This window comes from Leptosomus discolor, chromosome 19 (genome assembly GCF_034619465.1).
Source record: "Leptosomus discolor isolate bLepDis1 chromosome 19, bLepDis1.hap2, whole genome shotgun sequence".
Taxonomy (NCBI): Eukaryota; Metazoa; Chordata; class Aves; order Leptosomiformes; family Leptosomidae; genus Leptosomus; species Leptosomus discolor.
Genome location: NC_141409.1, coordinates 4,428,408 through 4,446,066, shown reverse-complemented (window position 1 = coordinate 4,446,066; position 17,659 = coordinate 4,428,408). Strand labels below are relative to the sequence as shown.

General features: G+C 59.2%; 2 protein-coding genes across 2 annotated transcripts in view; both read right to left on the bottom strand.

Annotated features, from left to right (window-relative positions):
* Positions 1-990: 990 nt before the first annotated feature.
* On the bottom strand, positions 991-5,627 carry SLC31A2 (solute carrier family 31 member 2). Its single transcript, XM_086475563.1, has 4 exons — positions 5,593-5,627; positions 3,132-3,198; positions 2,345-2,513; positions 991-1,754 (listed from the first exon to the last, which is right to left on the bottom strand). Exons 1-4 carry the CDS (start codon positions 5,596-5,598, stop codon positions 1,586-1,588), a joined length of 411 nt encoding a protein of 136 aa, XP_086331689.1. The 5' UTR covers positions 5,599-5,627; the 3' UTR covers positions 991-1,585.
* A 2,727-nt stretch (positions 5,628-8,354) lies between these two features.
* COL27A1 (collagen type XXVII alpha 1 chain) overlaps positions 8,355-17,659 on the bottom strand; it is a 96,135-nt gene continuing 86,830 nt past the window's right edge. The window contains exons 42-65 of the mRNA XM_086475562.1: positions 17,526-17,633; positions 17,151-17,204; positions 16,972-17,025; positions 16,661-16,714; positions 16,193-16,246; positions 15,347-15,454; positions 15,141-15,194; positions 14,941-14,994; positions 14,596-14,649; positions 14,081-14,134; positions 13,826-13,879; positions 13,461-13,514; positions 12,690-12,743; positions 11,569-11,622; positions 11,436-11,489; positions 11,217-11,270; positions 11,078-11,095; positions 10,848-10,901; positions 10,599-10,661; positions 10,149-10,314; positions 9,750-9,856; positions 9,381-9,461; positions 8,921-9,109; positions 8,355-8,504 (exon numbers count right to left, since the gene is read on the bottom strand). Coding sequence (XP_086331688.1) covers positions 8,355-8,504; positions 8,921-9,109; positions 9,381-9,461; positions 9,750-9,856; positions 10,149-10,314; positions 10,599-10,661; positions 10,848-10,901; positions 11,078-11,095; positions 11,217-11,270; positions 11,436-11,489; positions 11,569-11,622; positions 12,690-12,743; positions 13,461-13,514; positions 13,826-13,879; positions 14,081-14,134; positions 14,596-14,649; positions 14,941-14,994; positions 15,141-15,194; positions 15,347-15,454; positions 16,193-16,246; positions 16,661-16,714; positions 16,972-17,025; positions 17,151-17,204; positions 17,526-17,633 — 1,800 coding nt within the window. The remainder of the gene's footprint in view (positions 8,505-8,920; positions 9,110-9,380; positions 9,462-9,749; positions 9,857-10,148; positions 10,315-10,598; positions 10,662-10,847; positions 10,902-11,077; positions 11,096-11,216; positions 11,271-11,435; positions 11,490-11,568; positions 11,623-12,689; positions 12,744-13,460; positions 13,515-13,825; positions 13,880-14,080; positions 14,135-14,595; positions 14,650-14,940; positions 14,995-15,140; positions 15,195-15,346; positions 15,455-16,192; positions 16,247-16,660; positions 16,715-16,971; positions 17,026-17,150; positions 17,205-17,525; positions 17,634-17,659) is intronic.

Genomic DNA, 17,659 nt, shown 5'->3' with positions numbered 1-17,659 from the left:
AGTGGGAGCCGGGGGGCTGTGGGCAATGATGGAAAACCTGATGGCAGCCGGGGCACAACCAGGATACAGCAATGCCGGGTGGCTGGAACCGCTGCCGATGGGGTGAGAGCTGGGGCAGACGTGGGCTCCCAGCCCCCAGGCTGGGCTCACGGCACCCACAGCACCCACCCTCACCCCGGGGTCTTCTAGCAGCTATTTAAGTTGAGAGTCAAAACTTAGAGGAGAAGGTGGGACTCAACCCAACGTCTCCAGCTTTGCCTGGCAGGACTGGGCTGCCTCCGCACTCGGGCTCGCCGTGCACTGGAGGGATCCCCGTGCACTGGAGGGATCCCCGTGCACTGGAGGGATCCTCGTGCACTGGAGGGATCCCAGCTCTCGCTCGCTGGAGCTCCCAGCACCGTGTGCGGATGATGTTTGCAGCTCTTGGGCTTTGCAGGTTTTGGCACCTGCGGTGATGGTTGGAGCGAAAGAGCTCGTGCGGGGAGGGGGACGGGACTGGCACAGCCCCCACACAGAGATGCTAAAAGCCCCTGGGCTGGTGGGGGCTGGCAGGACTTGTGTGTGTGAGACACGTGTGTGCGTGCACAGAGCAGGGACCAGCACCCCAACACTCGCCTGTATTTTAGGTGCCGCTGTTTCTCTGCCTCTGAAGGGGGGTGCCCAGCCTAACCCACTTGGGGAGGCCCCCCAAAGTGCCTTGCTTTGGGAACTTAAAACCTGTCTCTTCCAGGATATTTTATTAAGAAAGTTATACAAATGTTTAAAAATATGCTTATAATAATTAATAAAATGAAAAAGCTTTATTTAAAGCCAGAGGAGACCGTCCTGATTCCTGAACCACCCCCCTGGGGCTGTGCTGGAGGGGTAGGGCTGGGGATCCCCACTCCCACTGTGACTGGGGGGGGTGGGGTGGGTGCCACATCCTGAGACCACCCAGCAGCAACACAAGCCAGGAGCCAAACGACTGAGATGATTTTATTAAAAGGGGCATCCCGAGGAAGCAGCAAGAGGCACCCGCAGCAGCAGCTTCCCCTCGGCACGGCCACACCGACGGCTCGGGGGCTGCTCCGACCCCATCCCTGAAGCACTGCGCAGGAGGGGAGGAGTGGGGCGGGGGGCAGCAGGACCCCCGTTATCCCCAGAAGGCACTGTGTGAAGAGGGGCTTGGTGCAGGGCAGCTCTGGGCAGGGGTGACTGTCCCCAGCATGTCCCCTTCCCCAGCAGGTCACTGGACCATTCCCATTGCAGCCACGATGAACCCTCCCGAAAAGTGTGTGGGGGGAGGAGATGCCCAGCACCTCCCCACTGTCATCACCCCGGCCAAAGCTCCCTGAGAGCCGGGGTTGGTCACCAGCCGAGGACAGTGGTGGTGGCAGCGTGGCAGGGTGCTGGCCATGGGACTCCCCTTCCCCAGCGCCTCCCCACCCGAGTCGGGCCAGCAGTGAGGGTCCCCGCAGCAAGTCCCTGGGGTGCTGGATCCCACACAGCATGGGGACAAGGACAGACCCAGCAGAAGTGACAGCAGCTATTCCAGACAAAAGTAGCAGGAGGTGTGGAGCACATCGCCCACCATCCCGGCGGGTGCCTAGCCCCGACCGAGCAGGGGGTACACCATGAAATAGCCGAGTGTGGAGCCCACGATGGCCCCGAGGAAGATCCAGGCGTTGTAGGACATGACAGCCAGCATCACCATGTAGCCCAGCACCACCTGCACCACGTGGAACAGCGTCTGGCCAACGTGGTACCGAAACCACCTATGGAAGTAGATGGGAAACCCCATCAGTAAGGGGCTGGGGCAGCCGGCATCTCCCCCCTGCCAGCATCCCAGAGATGGGTTTGGGGAGCGGGATGGGGGCTGCAAAGAGCAGCGCAGGGGGAAATCTCACTCCAAAGGAACCGAGAGGACATTATTAAGAGGTTGGCAGTAAGAGCAGCCTCAGGCATGGTCTGGGATTAAATACAAGAGGAAAAACCCAGGGCTTGGCTCCAAAGGCTTGTGCTGGGAAGGAAAAGCCCTGGCCAGCCTTGCTGGGGTGCCTGAGCTGCTGCTTGCGTCAATCCCTGAACCACGAGGACCCTCCTGCACCCACGGTGGCTCCTGGGGGAATGTGAGCATTTAAGACAGCTGAAAAACACCCTGGACATCTCCCAAAGTACCTGGAGGGGCCGGGACAGCCCCAGGGCCACCTCCTGAGGCTTTACACGTACCCCTTTCCTGGGAGCCTATCACTCCACAGTTGCTTCTTGACAGCCTTTCTCCCCTCCTCTGCTGGCCCAGGGGCCATGCACCCATTCCCGAGCTCCCCCTTGGCACCCCAGGGGTGCAAAGGGGGCCCTGCGGTACCTGCCCTGCGCAGGGCTGGTGCCTCCCTCCTCCGGCTCCACCAGCGACTCCTGGCTGAGGCTGTGGGGCAGCGCCAGCAGCGCCCGCCGCAGCAGCAGGGCCTTGCCCATCTTGACGGCTTCGTAAAGCATCGACAGCAGCAGGATCACCAGCACCGAGAGCGCCATCCCTGCACGAGAAACACCCCGGGGCTGCCCATTGCCGGGAGAGGGGGCGCGGGGGCGAGAGCGGCGGGGTCGGCGGGTCCTGGCATGGAGCACTTGGGTATATCCATGGGATAAGGTGGAGGGAAGGGAGGGCTTCTGGGATTGGGGTTGGGCTGGAGCAGCAGGTTTGTGAAGCGTTGGGAAATGGTGTATGCAGCCCAATTCCCCCCTCTAAATTCCTAGGGAGTATTTTTTGCAGAGGGTTGCTCTTAAAAAAATAAGCATCTCTGCACTGACTCCACAAAAACATGGGGGTTAAAATATGATGGTAGGACAAGAATTTAAAAAAAAAAAAAAGAAAAAGAGTGTAAAAGAAAATGGGAAGCTGAGCCATCACTGAGGTTCAGCAAAAAACGGGCAATACCCTCTGAGCTTTGGGGCAAGTGGTGTGTGGAGCCCATCACGGCTCTGCCCCGACCCCGCCATGCTCTCCCCGCTCCCAGCCCACCACTCCTGCCACAAATGCAAAGCCGCTGTTTGTTTCTCTGCCCGGCATCCTTTTCCCAGGGTGGACAGCACAGCTGGTGGCAGCTGGATGGACAGACGGGTGTCTCGGGGCTGGGCTGGGGCTGGCAGCCTACCTGCTGGCGTGTGGACGCTCCAGAAGTCAAAAAGCAGCACTGCCGTGTCCGAGAAGTAGAAGGACATCTGGAAGAGAGGCCAAGGGAAGGGCAGCGCTAGGAACCGGCTCGGGGTGATGGGGCAGGCAGGGGCTGGGGCACCCGCATCTTCAGCAGGTCCATGCACCCACCACCCCAAACAGCTGAGCCCTGATGACGATGCTCAGCCAGGGTTTTATCAAATGATGCAATTTTTTCCCCCCGATTTCTGAAATGGGAAGAGGAACTTGCACTGAAAATCACAGTCACGCTGACCGAGCTTAACTCTTCCCTACACTTCTAGCAGGACAATTTTCACCTTCCTGTGTGGGTCTGGGCTGGCAAGAAGCAGCCAGAGTTTACCCCTGTGACAGAGATGAGCCCAGGACTTCATTAGCCTGGATTTGAGAAGGGAAAGTCCACAGGAGACAGACGGAGGCTGGTGGACACCGTCTGCAGCCTGAAGCAAAGCCGGCTGGTGGTCAGAGCCCAGGGGTTTCTCACGCATCGCCGGGACAGGCCAAAGCACCCAGAGCCACCAGCATGATGGCCTGATGATGGGCCCAGGGTGGCCAGCCCAGGGGTGCCCCCCTGGCAGAGCAGCACCAGTCCAAGCACTGTCCTTCTGTCCGAGCTGGGGCTGCCGGGATCTACGAAGGTATCAAACCGCCTTCTTCATCGCACTGAAATAGGGGGAGCAAGTACTGCTCTTGTCTAAGGAACCCCCCTACGGAGCTGATACCACCACAGCTACCAAGTCCTGCTCGTTTTACCACAAAAAATGGAATTTTGGGGTTTTTTTCCTCCTCTCTTTGCTGAATCTCTTTAGGCAGGGCTTGTGCCCTCTCCTCTGCCGCACGGCCTGGCTTTAGCCACGCGTACCCGCCGCTACTGACACCAGCAGATGCGGCCGACGGGACCAGCCTCGACCAGAAATACCATCCAATAACCGGGTGTCCACATCACAGATGGGCTCTAATTACACCCTTCGGCCGCTCGTTACCCAAAGCATATTAGCATGTGTAATTGGCTCATGCTTTTAAGCCTCCTTTGGCAACAGATTAATGATAATTAGCCTCTAAATGAAGCTATTTCTCCTTTGCGGGCTTCACCCACAAGTCTGCAGCACCATGTAAGGAGAAAGTAAGCATTTTAGGGACAGGGGAACAGAAGTGACCGGCAGAAGATCCCCTCGCTGCACCAGGTCTCCCAGCCTGGGGTGAAACCACGTGTCTTTGGGTACCCAGCGTGGCTGTGATGCCAAAACGATGCTCCTTGGGCCAATGGCCCCTCACTCCTCTCCTATAGCTATGCTACAGTGTGATTTCTCCGGAGGTGGCACCTTGCTGGGTGAGACGCAGCATGCGAAGGTCAGGAGGGCAAGTCCTAAAAAATCTCTGCACTCTTTGCAAGAGACGAATTACACTGTTGGGGCGATGGGACAGGCCCAAGGAAACTGGCTGGAGGGACGCGGTCCTGCCCACGCAGCAGTGATTTCGCAGGCACACCGGTGAGGCTGCGCCCAGCTCCTGCTCTGCGCCGTGCAGGTATTTCACACGCAAATAAAGCGGCTGCAAAAGATCCTGCGCTGCCTCTGCTCATGTGCAAACCGTGGTTTAATCTGCCACAGTTTTGGGGTTACTCTTTGACGTTCAGTGAAAAACCAGCATCCTGACCTGCTGCTCCAGTCCGACGGGGAGACCCGGCCCCGCACGTCAGGCCGAGCCTGCCTTCCCGCAGCACACGGACCCCTGGTTTGCCAAACAGCTCGGCAAGTGGGACGCTCCCCCCCCCCCCCCCCCCCAGCCAGCCCAACCTGCGGCCCCACGCTGGGGGCACAGCGGCCTGGGGAGGTGTCCCCACACCGGGACGCTCCTTGGAGCCGGCGTGAGCCACCCTCTGGGACCTCACAGGGATGCGGGGTGCCAGCAAACCGGGGGGACCCGGTAGCCTTAAACACCACGTCTGACGAGCACGAAGCAAACCCGCTTCGGGGGGGTGGGTTGAGGTTTTGGGCTTGAGCTCCCGCACCGAGGGCCTGGGGTAAGCCCGCACCCGCCACAGTCGCTCCACGGGCGATGGGACAGCAACGGGAGCGCCTTCGGGGCGGGGGGGGGGCGCGGCGGCACCGGGGTGCGGGAGCCGCCAGCCAGCCCTGCGCGCCGCTCGCCGCACCCGCCGCTGCGGAGGCGAGGGGTGGGCACGGGGGAACCGGGCGGGGGGGGGGGGGGAAGCCGGGGCGAAGTTCTGTCAGGGGGGCGAGTGGCGACGCCGCCGCAGCCTTTAAACAGCGCTCGCCCGCAGGGAAGCGCGGGGCTCCCGGGGAGACTCACGGGAGCAGCCGGGTTGTCCCCAGCCCCACACCGGAGGGGCTGCGGGGCCGTCTCCGGGGCGCACACCCGGTCCCGCCCGGGAAGGGACACCCCCCCCCCCCCCAGCTCACCTGCATGGCGGCGGTGCGGAGCCCGGCCCGGTGCAGCCCAGCTCGGCCCGGCCCGGCCCGGCCCGTCGCGGCGGTGACGCGCGGCGCGAGGCTCCCCGGGAGCTGTAGTGCGGCGGGGCCGGGCCGCGAGGACGCGTGCGGCGGGGCGGGGCGGGGCGTGCGTGCGTGCGCGCGTCTGTGCGTGCGCGCGTCCGTGTGTGCGCGATCCCAGGCCGCCACCCCCCCCCCCCTCGCAGCGGCTCGGTCACGGTGCCCAGCGCGGGGGGCTCAGCACCCCCGGGGAAAGAGGGGGGGGGTTATTGCCCCCCCGGGGCTCCTCTGTCCCCTCCCTCCCCCCCGGGTCGTGCTCCCGGCACCAGCCCAAGGCGGTCACCGGTGTTTCTGCCGGTTCCCTCCGCGGGGGTGGGGTGGGGTATCCCCGAGGTTTTGCAACCCCAGCTGCAAAATACGGAAGGTTTGGGGTTTTTTTCCCCCCTCAGCCTTTCCCGGAGAGACCAAAGGGGAACTTTGCTTCCCCGCTGCAGCTTTACCACGAGCGCGCAGGCGGGGGAGGGAGCGCGGGGGCTGCCCCGCCTCAGTTTCCCCAAGTGCAAGCGGGTGCTGATGCCCCCAAAGGCAAGCAGTGCCTGCAGCAGATTTCCCTCTGCTGGGGAAGGAAATACGGGCGTGCAGGCAAAACAAGGCTTGTGGTAGCGAGTGTATTCTTCCTTCTGGCTGGAGAGGTGGAATTGGAGCTATTCAGGGGGCAGTCGCTGCTTGAATTACAAAAAAAGAAAATAAACCACGGGATAAACCCATCCCTGTGATACTTCTCTTTAAAAATCTTTCCTCAAAAGTTCCTATGAAAAATGGACACACAATTGTTTTGGCAGCCAGAGCTCCTCTGAGTCGCAGCCAGCATGGCCGGCAGGTGAGGCGAGGTGTGACTGCTTCCCTCCTCTGCAAGAACAGAAAATGCTGCTAAAATGAGCAATTTGGGGGGGGGTAAAAAAATATTGTGCCCTGAGAAAATGTTGTGCTTGCTGTCATGTAACAATCTGCTCCGCTTCTCTCCCCTTGAGTTAGAATTTAATGTTTCCTTTGCAACCTGCTGCACGGGGTCCCTCGCACCGGCCCTCTCTCCCAGGACCTGCTCCCGGCCAGCCCGGCCCCAACCCGCCCCTCTTCCCCTTTCGCCGCCCTGCAGGGCAGGGAGGGCTCTGCACGGCCAGGACTGGGCATTCGGCTGCACCGCTGACTGTGCGCCCACACGTCCCCACAGCTGGCTGCAGGCAAGGGGACAGTGCCAGGGGCTCCAGGGGGAGGCAAGGCCCACAGGCAGGGCAAGGACTGGCATCACACCCTCACAGGGCACAGCCAGGGGTGCTGTTGTGTCCCACACAACCACCCCTGTATTGCAGCAAGTGGAAATTACGTGCCAGAGGGGAAAAACCCTTTGCAAGGCACTCAGTCCCTGGTGGCTGGGTGCTGCCCCGTGTGCCCCTCTGCCAGCATGGCTGGTGACACACACCGAGCACAGCAGGGACGGCTACAGCACCCCACAAAAAGATCCTACCCCAGGGAAGGAGCCAGCAAAGAGCACTAGGGCTTGCATGCAGGGTTTGGTATTGCTTAAACCGCTCCCTGTGAGCCCCAGAAAGCTTCATTTGCTGCTCTGCTTGACCCCCAGTGCAGGGCCCAGGCTGGTGCGTTGGCATTGATGCCCAGCCTCCCTGGACCCGATGCTGGCAGCCCGGGCACCTGTGCTGCAGGGCCAGAGGGGCAAGCTCCGCGTTAGAGCCTGAGCAGGGAAGGGTGCTGAGAAAACCAGGGGTGCAGCACAAAGCCAACTGAGATCTGGGGGGGTTGGGGCTGTGCACCAGAGAACTGGGGGTGATGGTGATACAGCTATGCTCAGGTGCCATATAGAAAGCCCTCTGCCCTCAGGATTCACCCGTGCCCACTGGGGCCAAGCAGCCCTGTGACGGTGAGATGGTTAGAGGCAAGGGGAACACTGCTGGGAACAACAAAAATGAAGTGATAACTAACAGGGCTGCAGCACGGGAGCCAAACAGCTTCAGTTCCTGCCCCTGCCCGACCAGAGCAACACTGCCTTGTAGTCCAGGCTTGCTATCGCACCCAGCTCCACTCCACTAAAGGCCCTCTGACCCCCACATGAGTTGCAGACCCAAAACAGAGCCAGAAGTTGTGGGGTTTTGCATTTTTCACCCCTTTCCAATCCCTGGCCAGGCTGGAGCTGCTGGGGCTTACAGCAGCTGAGGGGCAAGGAGCCTGCAGGGGCTTTGCCCGGCAGAGAGCAGGCAGCACGGCACAGACCTGCCTGCCAGGGCTGCCAGGGCTTCTCAGCCCTGTCCTGGTGGGGTGAGGCTCCACGCATTGATCAAGGCAAAACAAAGCCCCTTTCCTTCCCCTTCTCCCAGGCTGGCAGTATTTTTGCTTGTTTTTTTCTTTAGCAGACAGTTCCTGGTCGTTATAATTATACAAGCCTCCCCCATCATTAAATTAGCACCTTCTCGCATATATATATATAATATATATATAATTTATAGAGAAATTACTTTTGTAAACAATATTCTTCTACTCCAGAAGGAAGTGTAGTCCGTGGCATAACGCAGCTACAAACACATATCTCAAAAAGACGACCGGCAGTTCCAGGGAATGGGTGGGAACCCTGTGCCACTACCAGCCTCTGCACATGTCCCCAGCAGGACAGTTCTTGGGTGGGGAGGGAACCAGACGGCTTGGTTTGGGTGTCACCGGTTTCAACTGAAGCAAACTGGTCCGACTGTGAAACCAAACTGGTGTGAGGCATCGCCGTTGTGAAAGACGGCCAGGTCCCGCAGGGGCAGCAGGGAGAGCTCCTCCGTGGTGAACTGGAAGATGGTGTCGGTGATGGAGGACTCGTTGTCCAGCTGAAAGGAGCACCGGGGGGGCAGCTGAGCAGCACCGAAACCCTCAGCCGGTGGGCCTGAAGGACCCTCTTGGAGCACCCACTGTCCCCTTCACTGCTCCGGTTGCTCCTTGATGCACCCAACACCCCCGCAGGCATGGCCAGGTCTCCATCCCCAGCCCTTCATGGCTGAGGAGGTAGCCTCCCCTGTGTCCCCTGGAGTCCACCCCATCCCCTGTCACATCCCAGCCCACTCCCCAAGACTGGGGCAGCTCCTTGGGCCCAGGGAGAAGATGCTCTCCATCCCCATCCTACACGTGAAGCCTTATCCACCAGGTCTATCCCAAGCCCTGGGGGTGCAAACACGTGCCAAGGGGCTCTGCAAATGTCAGGGGGCTCTTCCAGGCATTGAAAGGGTCTGGCCACAGCCAGGCTTACCACGCAGCCTTGCATGCTGGCTGCATAGCTCTGCTCCAGGGAGTCGGCCAGGAAGCGGATTTCCTTCTCCAGCTGGGGCTGGCCCTGCTCAGGGGCCGGTCTGCAGGAGTAGGAGACCTTCTGGGTGGCCAAGTGGCTGTGCAGGCGGAGGAAGCGGAGCTGCACCGGGCTGGCCCCCACATACTCCAGCTGCAGGGGCGATGAGAGAGAAAACCGGGTAGCGGGGACTGCTTGGAGGGGTCTGTGCTGCCCCCCAGTCGAAAACTGGGTGGGATTCAGACATCTGCTAAAGTACTGGTTTGGGTCTTCTCGCAGAAGGAGGGGTCGCATCCCACTGTGCACAGCCCAGTGGGACACCTTGCCTGGGCACTGTCCCACCACAGCGGGACAGGCACTAGGAGATCCTCGACCCCACGAGACAGGTTTCGTGTCCCCTCATATGTCCTGGCTGGGCACTCACCAGGAAGCCCCCGGGCAAGGTGCTGAACCACTCAAAGGTGTCTTCGGAGGTGTAGGTGCTCAGCCAAGCCTTGATGGGGACCTGTGGGGAGCGGGGATCCAGGCCATGCTGTCCCAGTGGGGGACAGTGACACTGCCAGGACAAGGAGCCAGCTATACCAACCCACGTGTGACCTGTCCCTGCAGCCTCGTCACACACCATGACCAGGATCCTCACCCCAAACTGCTCCAACAGGTCCCTGCGATGGCAGCAATCACCACCACAAGGGACTGGCCAACACTGTCCCTCTCCAGCCCCACCAATCCGCACCCTCACCCACCCTGAGAGGCAACACAGGGCTGAAGCTGCCCCACGAAAGCCACCCCATACCTGGTTGTGGACGGGGGCAATGCAGGTCTCACCCCCCGCCGTGAAGTTGCAGAAGGCCAACAGTGCATCCTGGGGGCTGCCCTGGTTGGGGTCGATGTAGTATTGCCCTGGAGGGAGGCAGAGGGGAGCCCCTGGCACCCAGTTTTTGGCATGGGGAGGATGCCACATGGTGCCATCCCACCTCAGATCATGACACATCCATGGCTGCAACCTCCATCCTCCTGGGATGCAGCCTGGCTGCCATCCCGTTTCTCCAAGGATGCCCGTGAAACCCAGCTGAGCTCATCCCCCAAATCCTCATCTCTTCACTGCAAAAAGCTGCCCGTTCCCCCATGTTGACCAGGGAGAGCTGGTCACATCTAGGGCCAACGTGGGGGGACCCCATGTGCACCCCAGTACCGTCAGGCAGGCTGGGGTGAGCCAGCAGCAGCTCCTTGCAGGTTGCCGCTGGGTTGGTTTTGGTGCCGTTCGGATGCTCGACGAGGGCTTGCAGCTCCTGGCGCAGGGTGTCCAGCAGAGCCCAGACCGCGGTGTAATTCAGGTGGTTGGAGGCATAAATTAGGTGCTAAAACAAAAAGAGGGGGATATAACTTAGCTGACATTAGCCACCCCTCTTATTTTGGCCAGGAGCATCATCAGGTGCTCAGGGAGGGGATGGGACATGCAGGGGATAAGGACAAGCATGATGGGAGAGGGATTAATCCTATCTGTTTGTGCAGGGACCTTGGTCCTTGTGCACAGAGGACCTCAGAAGCACCAGGACACAGGACAGTATCGCTGTCAGCCCCTTCCCTTCCCGGGTGGCACCCACCAAAGCAGGATTAGGAAGCCCTCACCCCATGCACTCACCCGCAGCTCCTCCCTGGACAGCGTCAGTGCAGGTCCGCTGGGACCAGGGGGGCCGGCGAGACCCTGGGTGACAATGACAATGCTGGTGATGCTGGCTGCTGCCCATGAGCCCCCCGCTCACAGCTCCTCCGACAGCACCAGCAGCTGGCTGTCCCTGTGGCACGGCACAGCACGGTGGGCCCTCGCTGCCAACTTTGGGGAGCAAGGGACCCAAATTTTGGCATGAGGGACGTTAGTGGCTCCGCTTACCGGCAGGCCTGGCCTTCCCCTAGGTCCCGGCAGCCCCGGGAAGCCTTTCAGCCCCTGCAGAAGGATGAGGTGGAGGAGGGAAGAAAATCAAGCTGGTGAGGTGCTGCTGTGCTGAGCTGCACCCCAGGGTGCTCCACGGGGCCACCCCCCTGCACCCTGGGGAGAGGGCAGGAGGGCAGGACGCCCCGCAGCAGGGCTGAGCCCAGCTCCAGGCGCTCCCCCCTACTTACCTTGGGTCCGGACAAGCCCTGGAAGAGAAGGACAAGCCCCAGCTAAGAGGGAGGCAGGTGGGATCGAAGCCCCAGCCCAGCGTAACCCCCACGGAGCCAGGAGTGAACCCCAAACCTGCCGGGAGGGCGAAGGACTCACCGGTGTCCCGGGGATGCCAGGGTGGCCCCGTGGACCAGGGGGGCCAGTGTCACCCTACAAAGACACAGGAGGAGGTCAGGGCGCTGCACGGGGCAATTCCCAGCCCTATTTCCTTCTACAACCCAGCCCCCTCCCCAGGTGGATCTTGCACAGAAAAATGAGGAATTCACCCCAAATACTCATCTTGGTTCCTGTCATCACCCTCCACCTTGCCCTTACCTGCTGTCCTTTGGGTCCCGGCCTCCCGGGGATGCCATGGGGTCCCGGCTTGCCCTAGGAGACGTGGCAGGGTGTCACACAGGGTGACAAGGGACCAAGGGGAGGGAGGAAAAGAGCAAAACCCTTCACGCACCTTGAAGCCATCATCCCCTTGCTGGCCCAGGTCACCCATGCTGCCCTTCTCACCCTAGGAGAGAGTCAGGGAGAGCTTTGGTGGCAAAGAGGAGAGGAGAAACCCCCCAGGACATCAGCTGGGGCATGGGGCTGTGCCCCGGAGGGTGGGTGTTGGGAACCCTGCTCTAGTTACTCCATCAGCAGTATTTCATCGGGTAGGCAGTGGAGGTTTTGCTTGCTGCCTGGCCCTGGCAGGAGACAGCTGCCTAGGGACATTTCCCAAGGCCAAACATCTCCTGGCCTCCAGCAAGCATCTGGAAATAGGAAATTCCCAGTTATGGCTGGCTGCAAAATCTCTGAAAAAAAAAACCCATTCTTTTGATTTGGTGGAATTAACTGTACCCATATTGCTTGGGAAGGAGGAGGCGTGATGGAGTTCTGTCTCCCCTGCTCATCTGCAAGTGCAAAGTGGAAAGTATTTTATCCCACACTAAAATACCATTCAAGGAAAGCTCGGAAGTTCCCAGGAAACACTTGGAGAAAATAAAGAAAATTTCTTGTGTACTGAAATCTGGTGGAGCAGAGGAAGAAACCCCAGCACAGCAGCTGCTCGCAGCCTCCCCTCCGCCTGCACTCCCAGACTCTGGCCTTGCTGAACACCCTGGACTTTAGCTTCTGCCATTGCTCATTTAACTCACGATAAATTTAAAGCTTTATTTATTACTGGAGTTTCATTTTCCTGAAGGCTGCGAGTAACCACCTTCTGCCAGGGACTGCTTGTCACTCTTTACAGCCTTGCAGCTGATGGATGGGACTGTGAGGACAAGCTTGGCTTCTCAGGCCAAGGTTGGACCCATCAGATCATCAGTAACGGCACAGAGGAGGTATGTGCTCGTGCTGCGACAGCATCGATGGTGAGAGCAAGGGATTGAAAGACTGTATGCTGCTGCTTGAAACTCCAAGAGGCTGGAGAAGGACCTAGTTTTGGAGAAAGTCCCATCTCCCAGCACCTGGGGACACACGCCCAGAGAAGGAGGCTGCAGCGATCAGGGTTCAAGAAGAGGGGAATAAGTGGTGGCATCCAGCAAATTAAATGCTAGCCTGTGCCCAGGGCTCAAGTGCTCAGTACATGTCACCTACCCTGAGTCCTTTTGGTCCAGGGTCTCCTTTCATGCCCTTCAGCCCTGGGATGCCCTAAGAGAGAAACGACGCAGCACCACATCACCCGGTGGCTGAGCTGCCCCCATTGGCTCCCTGGCAAGGAGGGACCTCACCACAACCGAAGCTGCCGCCAGGATTCTGAGAATTTTAGGCAGTTTTAGAAGCTTTGAGGCATTTTCTCATCATATCTTTGATTTTTGCTTTCAGAAGGATCCCTCAAGCAAACCCCATTAAAAATGCAGTTCACGTCCCTTGGCTCGTTGCAGAATATCCCAGCTTTCTTTTGTGAAGATTCCAAAGTTGGGATTTTTATTTTAAATAGAGAAGAACAGTTTCTAGTAATTTAAAAAAAATATTTGAGTAGGCTTTTTTGGGCAAATGCTGGCTGCTGCAGTGCAGCCCATCCCTCCAGCCATGGCAGCTCTCTGGGAATGTGGGCACAGTCCTCTACAAGTGCTCAGCACTGCCAAGCATCAGATGTTTCACTGGAAGGGAAGTATTTGGCCTCTAGAACAACATATTAGAAATTATGTTATTTGCCTGACTGCCACACACACTGCTGGGATGCTAATTTGGGAGGAGAAGGCAAAATGAGATGGATGAATGACAGACAGATGAAAGACCTAGGAACTTCACTCATTTTAAACAGGTATCTGCTTCAGTTGTCTGCAGAGCTGGGTTGAACAGCGGTATCTGCAGGGGCCAAACACGGAGCAGCCGGTACCCCAAAACCTCCAAGCCAATACTCACGTAGGGTCCTTGGGGGCCCTGGGGTCCTTCCAGCCCCTCGTCACCTGGGTAGCCCTGAAACGCAACAGTGACAGACCCTGGCTGCTGTGCCCAGCGCTGCGGCGCGAGAGCCAGGCAGGAGCGATGCCCCGGTGCCTCTTGCCAGGACAGCAGCGCATGGGGGCTGGGGGTGCAGGAGACTCCCCAGCTTGGGCTGGAAGGGACTGGGAACACAGAGCCCTCAAGCTACAGGATGCCCCTGTATTGGCTTATCCTTTTCTAAGCCAGGGGCTTGGGCAGGTGGGCGCACCCTGCAGCTGAGGAGCACCCCCGAGCTGCCGGAGTGCCAAAGCAGCCCGCTCTCCGGCAGGGCAAAGCCAACCTACCTTGGGTCCCCGGGGACCTCTCGGAGGCCGGTGGCCCGTCTTGCCTTGCTTGCCCTGGGAACAACAGATTGAAGACTCACAAGCAATTCAAGCTTGTCAAAGGCACTGAGACGGCCACCCCACATCCCCCTCGCTGCGCCCCTCAGGGACGCGGAGCCCCCAGCAAACTGGGGCTCCTCTGCAAGACCTCTGTGGGCTCTGAGCATCAGCCCTGGGCCCCCCACCACCCTCCATGGGGACATCTGTGCCATTTACCCGTTTGCCAGCTTCTCCAGGGACCCCTTCTTCCCCTTCATGCCCCACATCACCCTAGAGGAAGAAGAAATGGGAGATGTGGGTCACCAGCAGCCTGGCCCCATCCTGGACCAGGGCTGGGGAAAAGGGGCTGCTGCCTGCATAGAGATGGAGACAGAGCTCCCCAGGACCCTGGGGATGGACACCAAGGCCATGGGACAGTGAAGTGAACGTCCCCTGTCCCCCCGGCCAGGGGCACCTGAGGCAGCCCTGTGGGGCTGGGGATGGCTGAGCTGCGGAGACCTGCCAGCCCCTCGCCCAAAAACCAGCCAAGGCTGCATCCAAGGGCTCTGCGTTTGCCAGGCACCGATGCACAGTCACCTTTACAGTGGGGAGGAAACAGATCCCACCAAGGTGATTCCCCCTGGGTTCTCTCCATGGACCACAATGGGGATGACCAGCTCAGGCTCGGCCGCTCCCTGCCTGGTGGCCAGTCCCGCTCAAGTGCCATCCGCAGAGGAGGATTTCAGAAGTACCTTTTCTCCTTTGTGACCTTTTTGCCCTTTAGGACCGGCTTGTCCTGGAGACCCCTAAAATTCCAAAGGAGAAGGAAACCCCTCTGTGAGGATGCTCAGCCAGGGACATCCCCCCCAGTCTCTCTCCCCACACTTGCCCCAGTGCGTACAGGAGGATGCTCTAAGCTGAGGTCTCCATTTGGGGTTTTTGTCCCTCTCTGGAGCAGACTGGGCAGAGCAGGGGTGCAGGGGTGTTTCAGTGGGAGCAAGAGGGGATGCCCACATGGGACCTCGCTGCAGGAGGAGATCCCAGCACCCTACTGCCTGTGCCCAGGAGAACCAGTATAGCTCCATCCCACTCCTCACCGTTTGCCCTGGTTTTCCCGGCTTGCCTGGCTCCCCTTTCACACCCGTGAGACCCTAGGAAGGAGAAAATCAACCCAATTCTGAAAAATAAGCTCCAGGGTTATTCACCCAAATCCTGGGCAGGCTGTCAGAGTGGCTTAGACCTGGGCTGCGGGGAAAGCCAGAGGCTGGGAAGCAGGGCAGCAGAGAAGCCCACTCACCTTGGTGCCGCTCAGCCCCGTGGCTCCAGCTTCACCTGGTGGCCCGAGAGGACCCTGAGTTCATTTGGGGACAAACACAAAACACTTGCCCTGGGGTCTGGACTGGGGTTGTTTCCCCCAGGGACCTCTGGTGCCAGAGCTGCACCAGAGAGGGCCACCCTGCAGGGATGTCCCCTGCCCGTCCCCAAAGCGCAGAGAGGAGTTACCTGCTGGCCCGGCTCTCCCTTGGCACCCGCTGCTCCTCTGGCTCCTTCACGCCCAGTGTAGCCCCGGAGCCCGGGGATGCCCGCCAGTCCCCGGGCACCCGCTGCACCCTGCGGTGCACACAGACAGGGCGGCCGCTCACACCCCAGCTGAGCGGCCGCCCTGTGAGGGGCTTCAATTACACTGAACGATGGCTCTCATTGCTTTGCAGCTTCCCTCGGGGTTTCTTGCACATCCCGACCTCTCTCAGCAACAGCAATTGCCTGAGTTAAGGACATGTCTCACCCGGGCAAAGTGGCACCACAACATGGGAAAACTGGGATGCAAATGGGATTTATCCTGCAGCCGAGTGCAGGGCGTCACTAAAACTCCTGCAGCTCTGCACACATCAGGACCACAACCCTAAAATGCAGCTTGGGGGGCAGTGCAAGTGTTCCTGAGTGCAGGGCAGTTCCCAGAGCCCTCTGACATTACAGACACCTGCAGATTTGCTGTGTGAAAGCAGAAGAGGGTGAAGCCAAATGCCCTGAACCCGTGTCAGACATGCTCTAATAGCCAAGCATTAAGTGCATAACAGCCATGGCACTTATACACCAGTTTTAATAGCTGTATTAAAATGCCTTAAATGAGCTTTGGCTCTCAGGAAACCAAGGAAATGATGACTCAGTTACAAAGCCATTGCAGGGCAGGACCTGGGAGACACAGCCTGGCACTTGGCTGGCAGAGCTTGCTTTGTGGCCACTTCCCAGGTCAGACACAGCCCCAGCACCAGGCTCTGCTCCTTCATCGCAACATGCCACCAAACCTCTTTCCCAGGGAAGCTTTGCAGGGGCAGGGCTGGTACTCACCGCTGGACCGGGCTTGCCGCCATCTCCCTTGACTCCGTCATCTCCAGCGAGTCCCTGCAGTGATGTTGGGGATTTAGGATAAGCCTGTCACTGCCATGTGCTTTGCACTCAGGCTCTCTGCAGGTATTTAAAGCATCCTCTCTCTTGTACCACGTTCAGCTGGCCAAGGCACTTGCCCAGGAAGTACCTGGGCACTGTGTGGGAGTGAAGATGATTCGACAGCAGGAACAAATTTTCCACAAAGCATCTTTGGGTGCCAGACTGAAATGGTCTGATTTTTGTGGTGGGGGCATGTAAGCGCCTCCTAGGAGTCAATGCCAAGATGCGAGGCGTTAAAAATCCATCCTCACTCCTGGGCAGTTAAGGGGCAATAAATCCTTTGGATTTGGTTGGTTTGTATTCGAAATGGTGAAGCACTGGGGAAGCCTTTGGCGGCTCCCAGCTCTACAAGGTCTCAGGCATCAGTACCTCTAATCCTGCAGCACCAGTGGGTCCGTCCATGCCTCGTGGCCCTGGATCTCCCTGGGGAAGAAGGGGAAAGAGCTCTGTCCCTGGAAAATGCCTTCCCTGCCTTGTTGACTTTGGATCTCAGGCAACAAGGCAGGGAATGTCCCATGGCAGGTCCCCCAGGTCACCAGCCCACCCAGGTTTGACCCAGCTCCTTCACCACAGCCAGCCCTACTACATTCCCCATCAGCCAGAGGCAGAAAGCAGAGCCTGGGAAAAGACAAGAGTGTGTCACCCAGAGATGAAGGGTTGGAGCCATCACCTCGCCTTACCTTCACTCCCTCGGGACCATCAAGCCCAGGAGGACCTCGGAGACCTGTTCCACCCTGTTCAGGGCACAAGTGAAAGAGCCCCATTGATTCAACCCTGCCCAGTGTTCCCAGTCACACACGTGTCCCCCTGCCAGGTCTGTGATCAGTCAAAAAGCAGGGAGGGACATGATCTGACTTACAAACCGTCCTCTGGCTCCAGCAGGTCCCGCAGCTCCGGTGACACCAACCTGGCCCTGGGACACAGAGGGAGATGTGCTCAGCAGGGTCCCAGCCCAGGCGGGGGGCAGGAGGCTGGAGGCAGCATTAACCTGGACTGCCTGGCAAGTCCAAACTGTCCTTTTGTGCCAACAAGACTCCATTTTGGAGTCATCCCCATAAGACATGAAACTCCCTAATTATGGAGATTTTTTTAATTCCTAGTGTTTTCTGAGGCTCCTGGAGTCCAAGGTTTTCTGCTGGGGGTAAGTCCCCCTCCTCAGCACCCAGCACCCAACCGCTGGCATGCAGGGATGCTGGGAGCCCGGTGAGCTGAGGCAGCCCCTCTCTGTACTTGCCAGCAAACCTTCTTGGCCCTTGTCTCCTTTATGGCCTTTTTCTCCAATTTCCCCTGTAGCAGCTCCGGGGCCAGGTGCTCCAGGAAGGCCCCTGGGGCCAGCATCACCCTGCTCAGGGATGGAGACAGAGATGT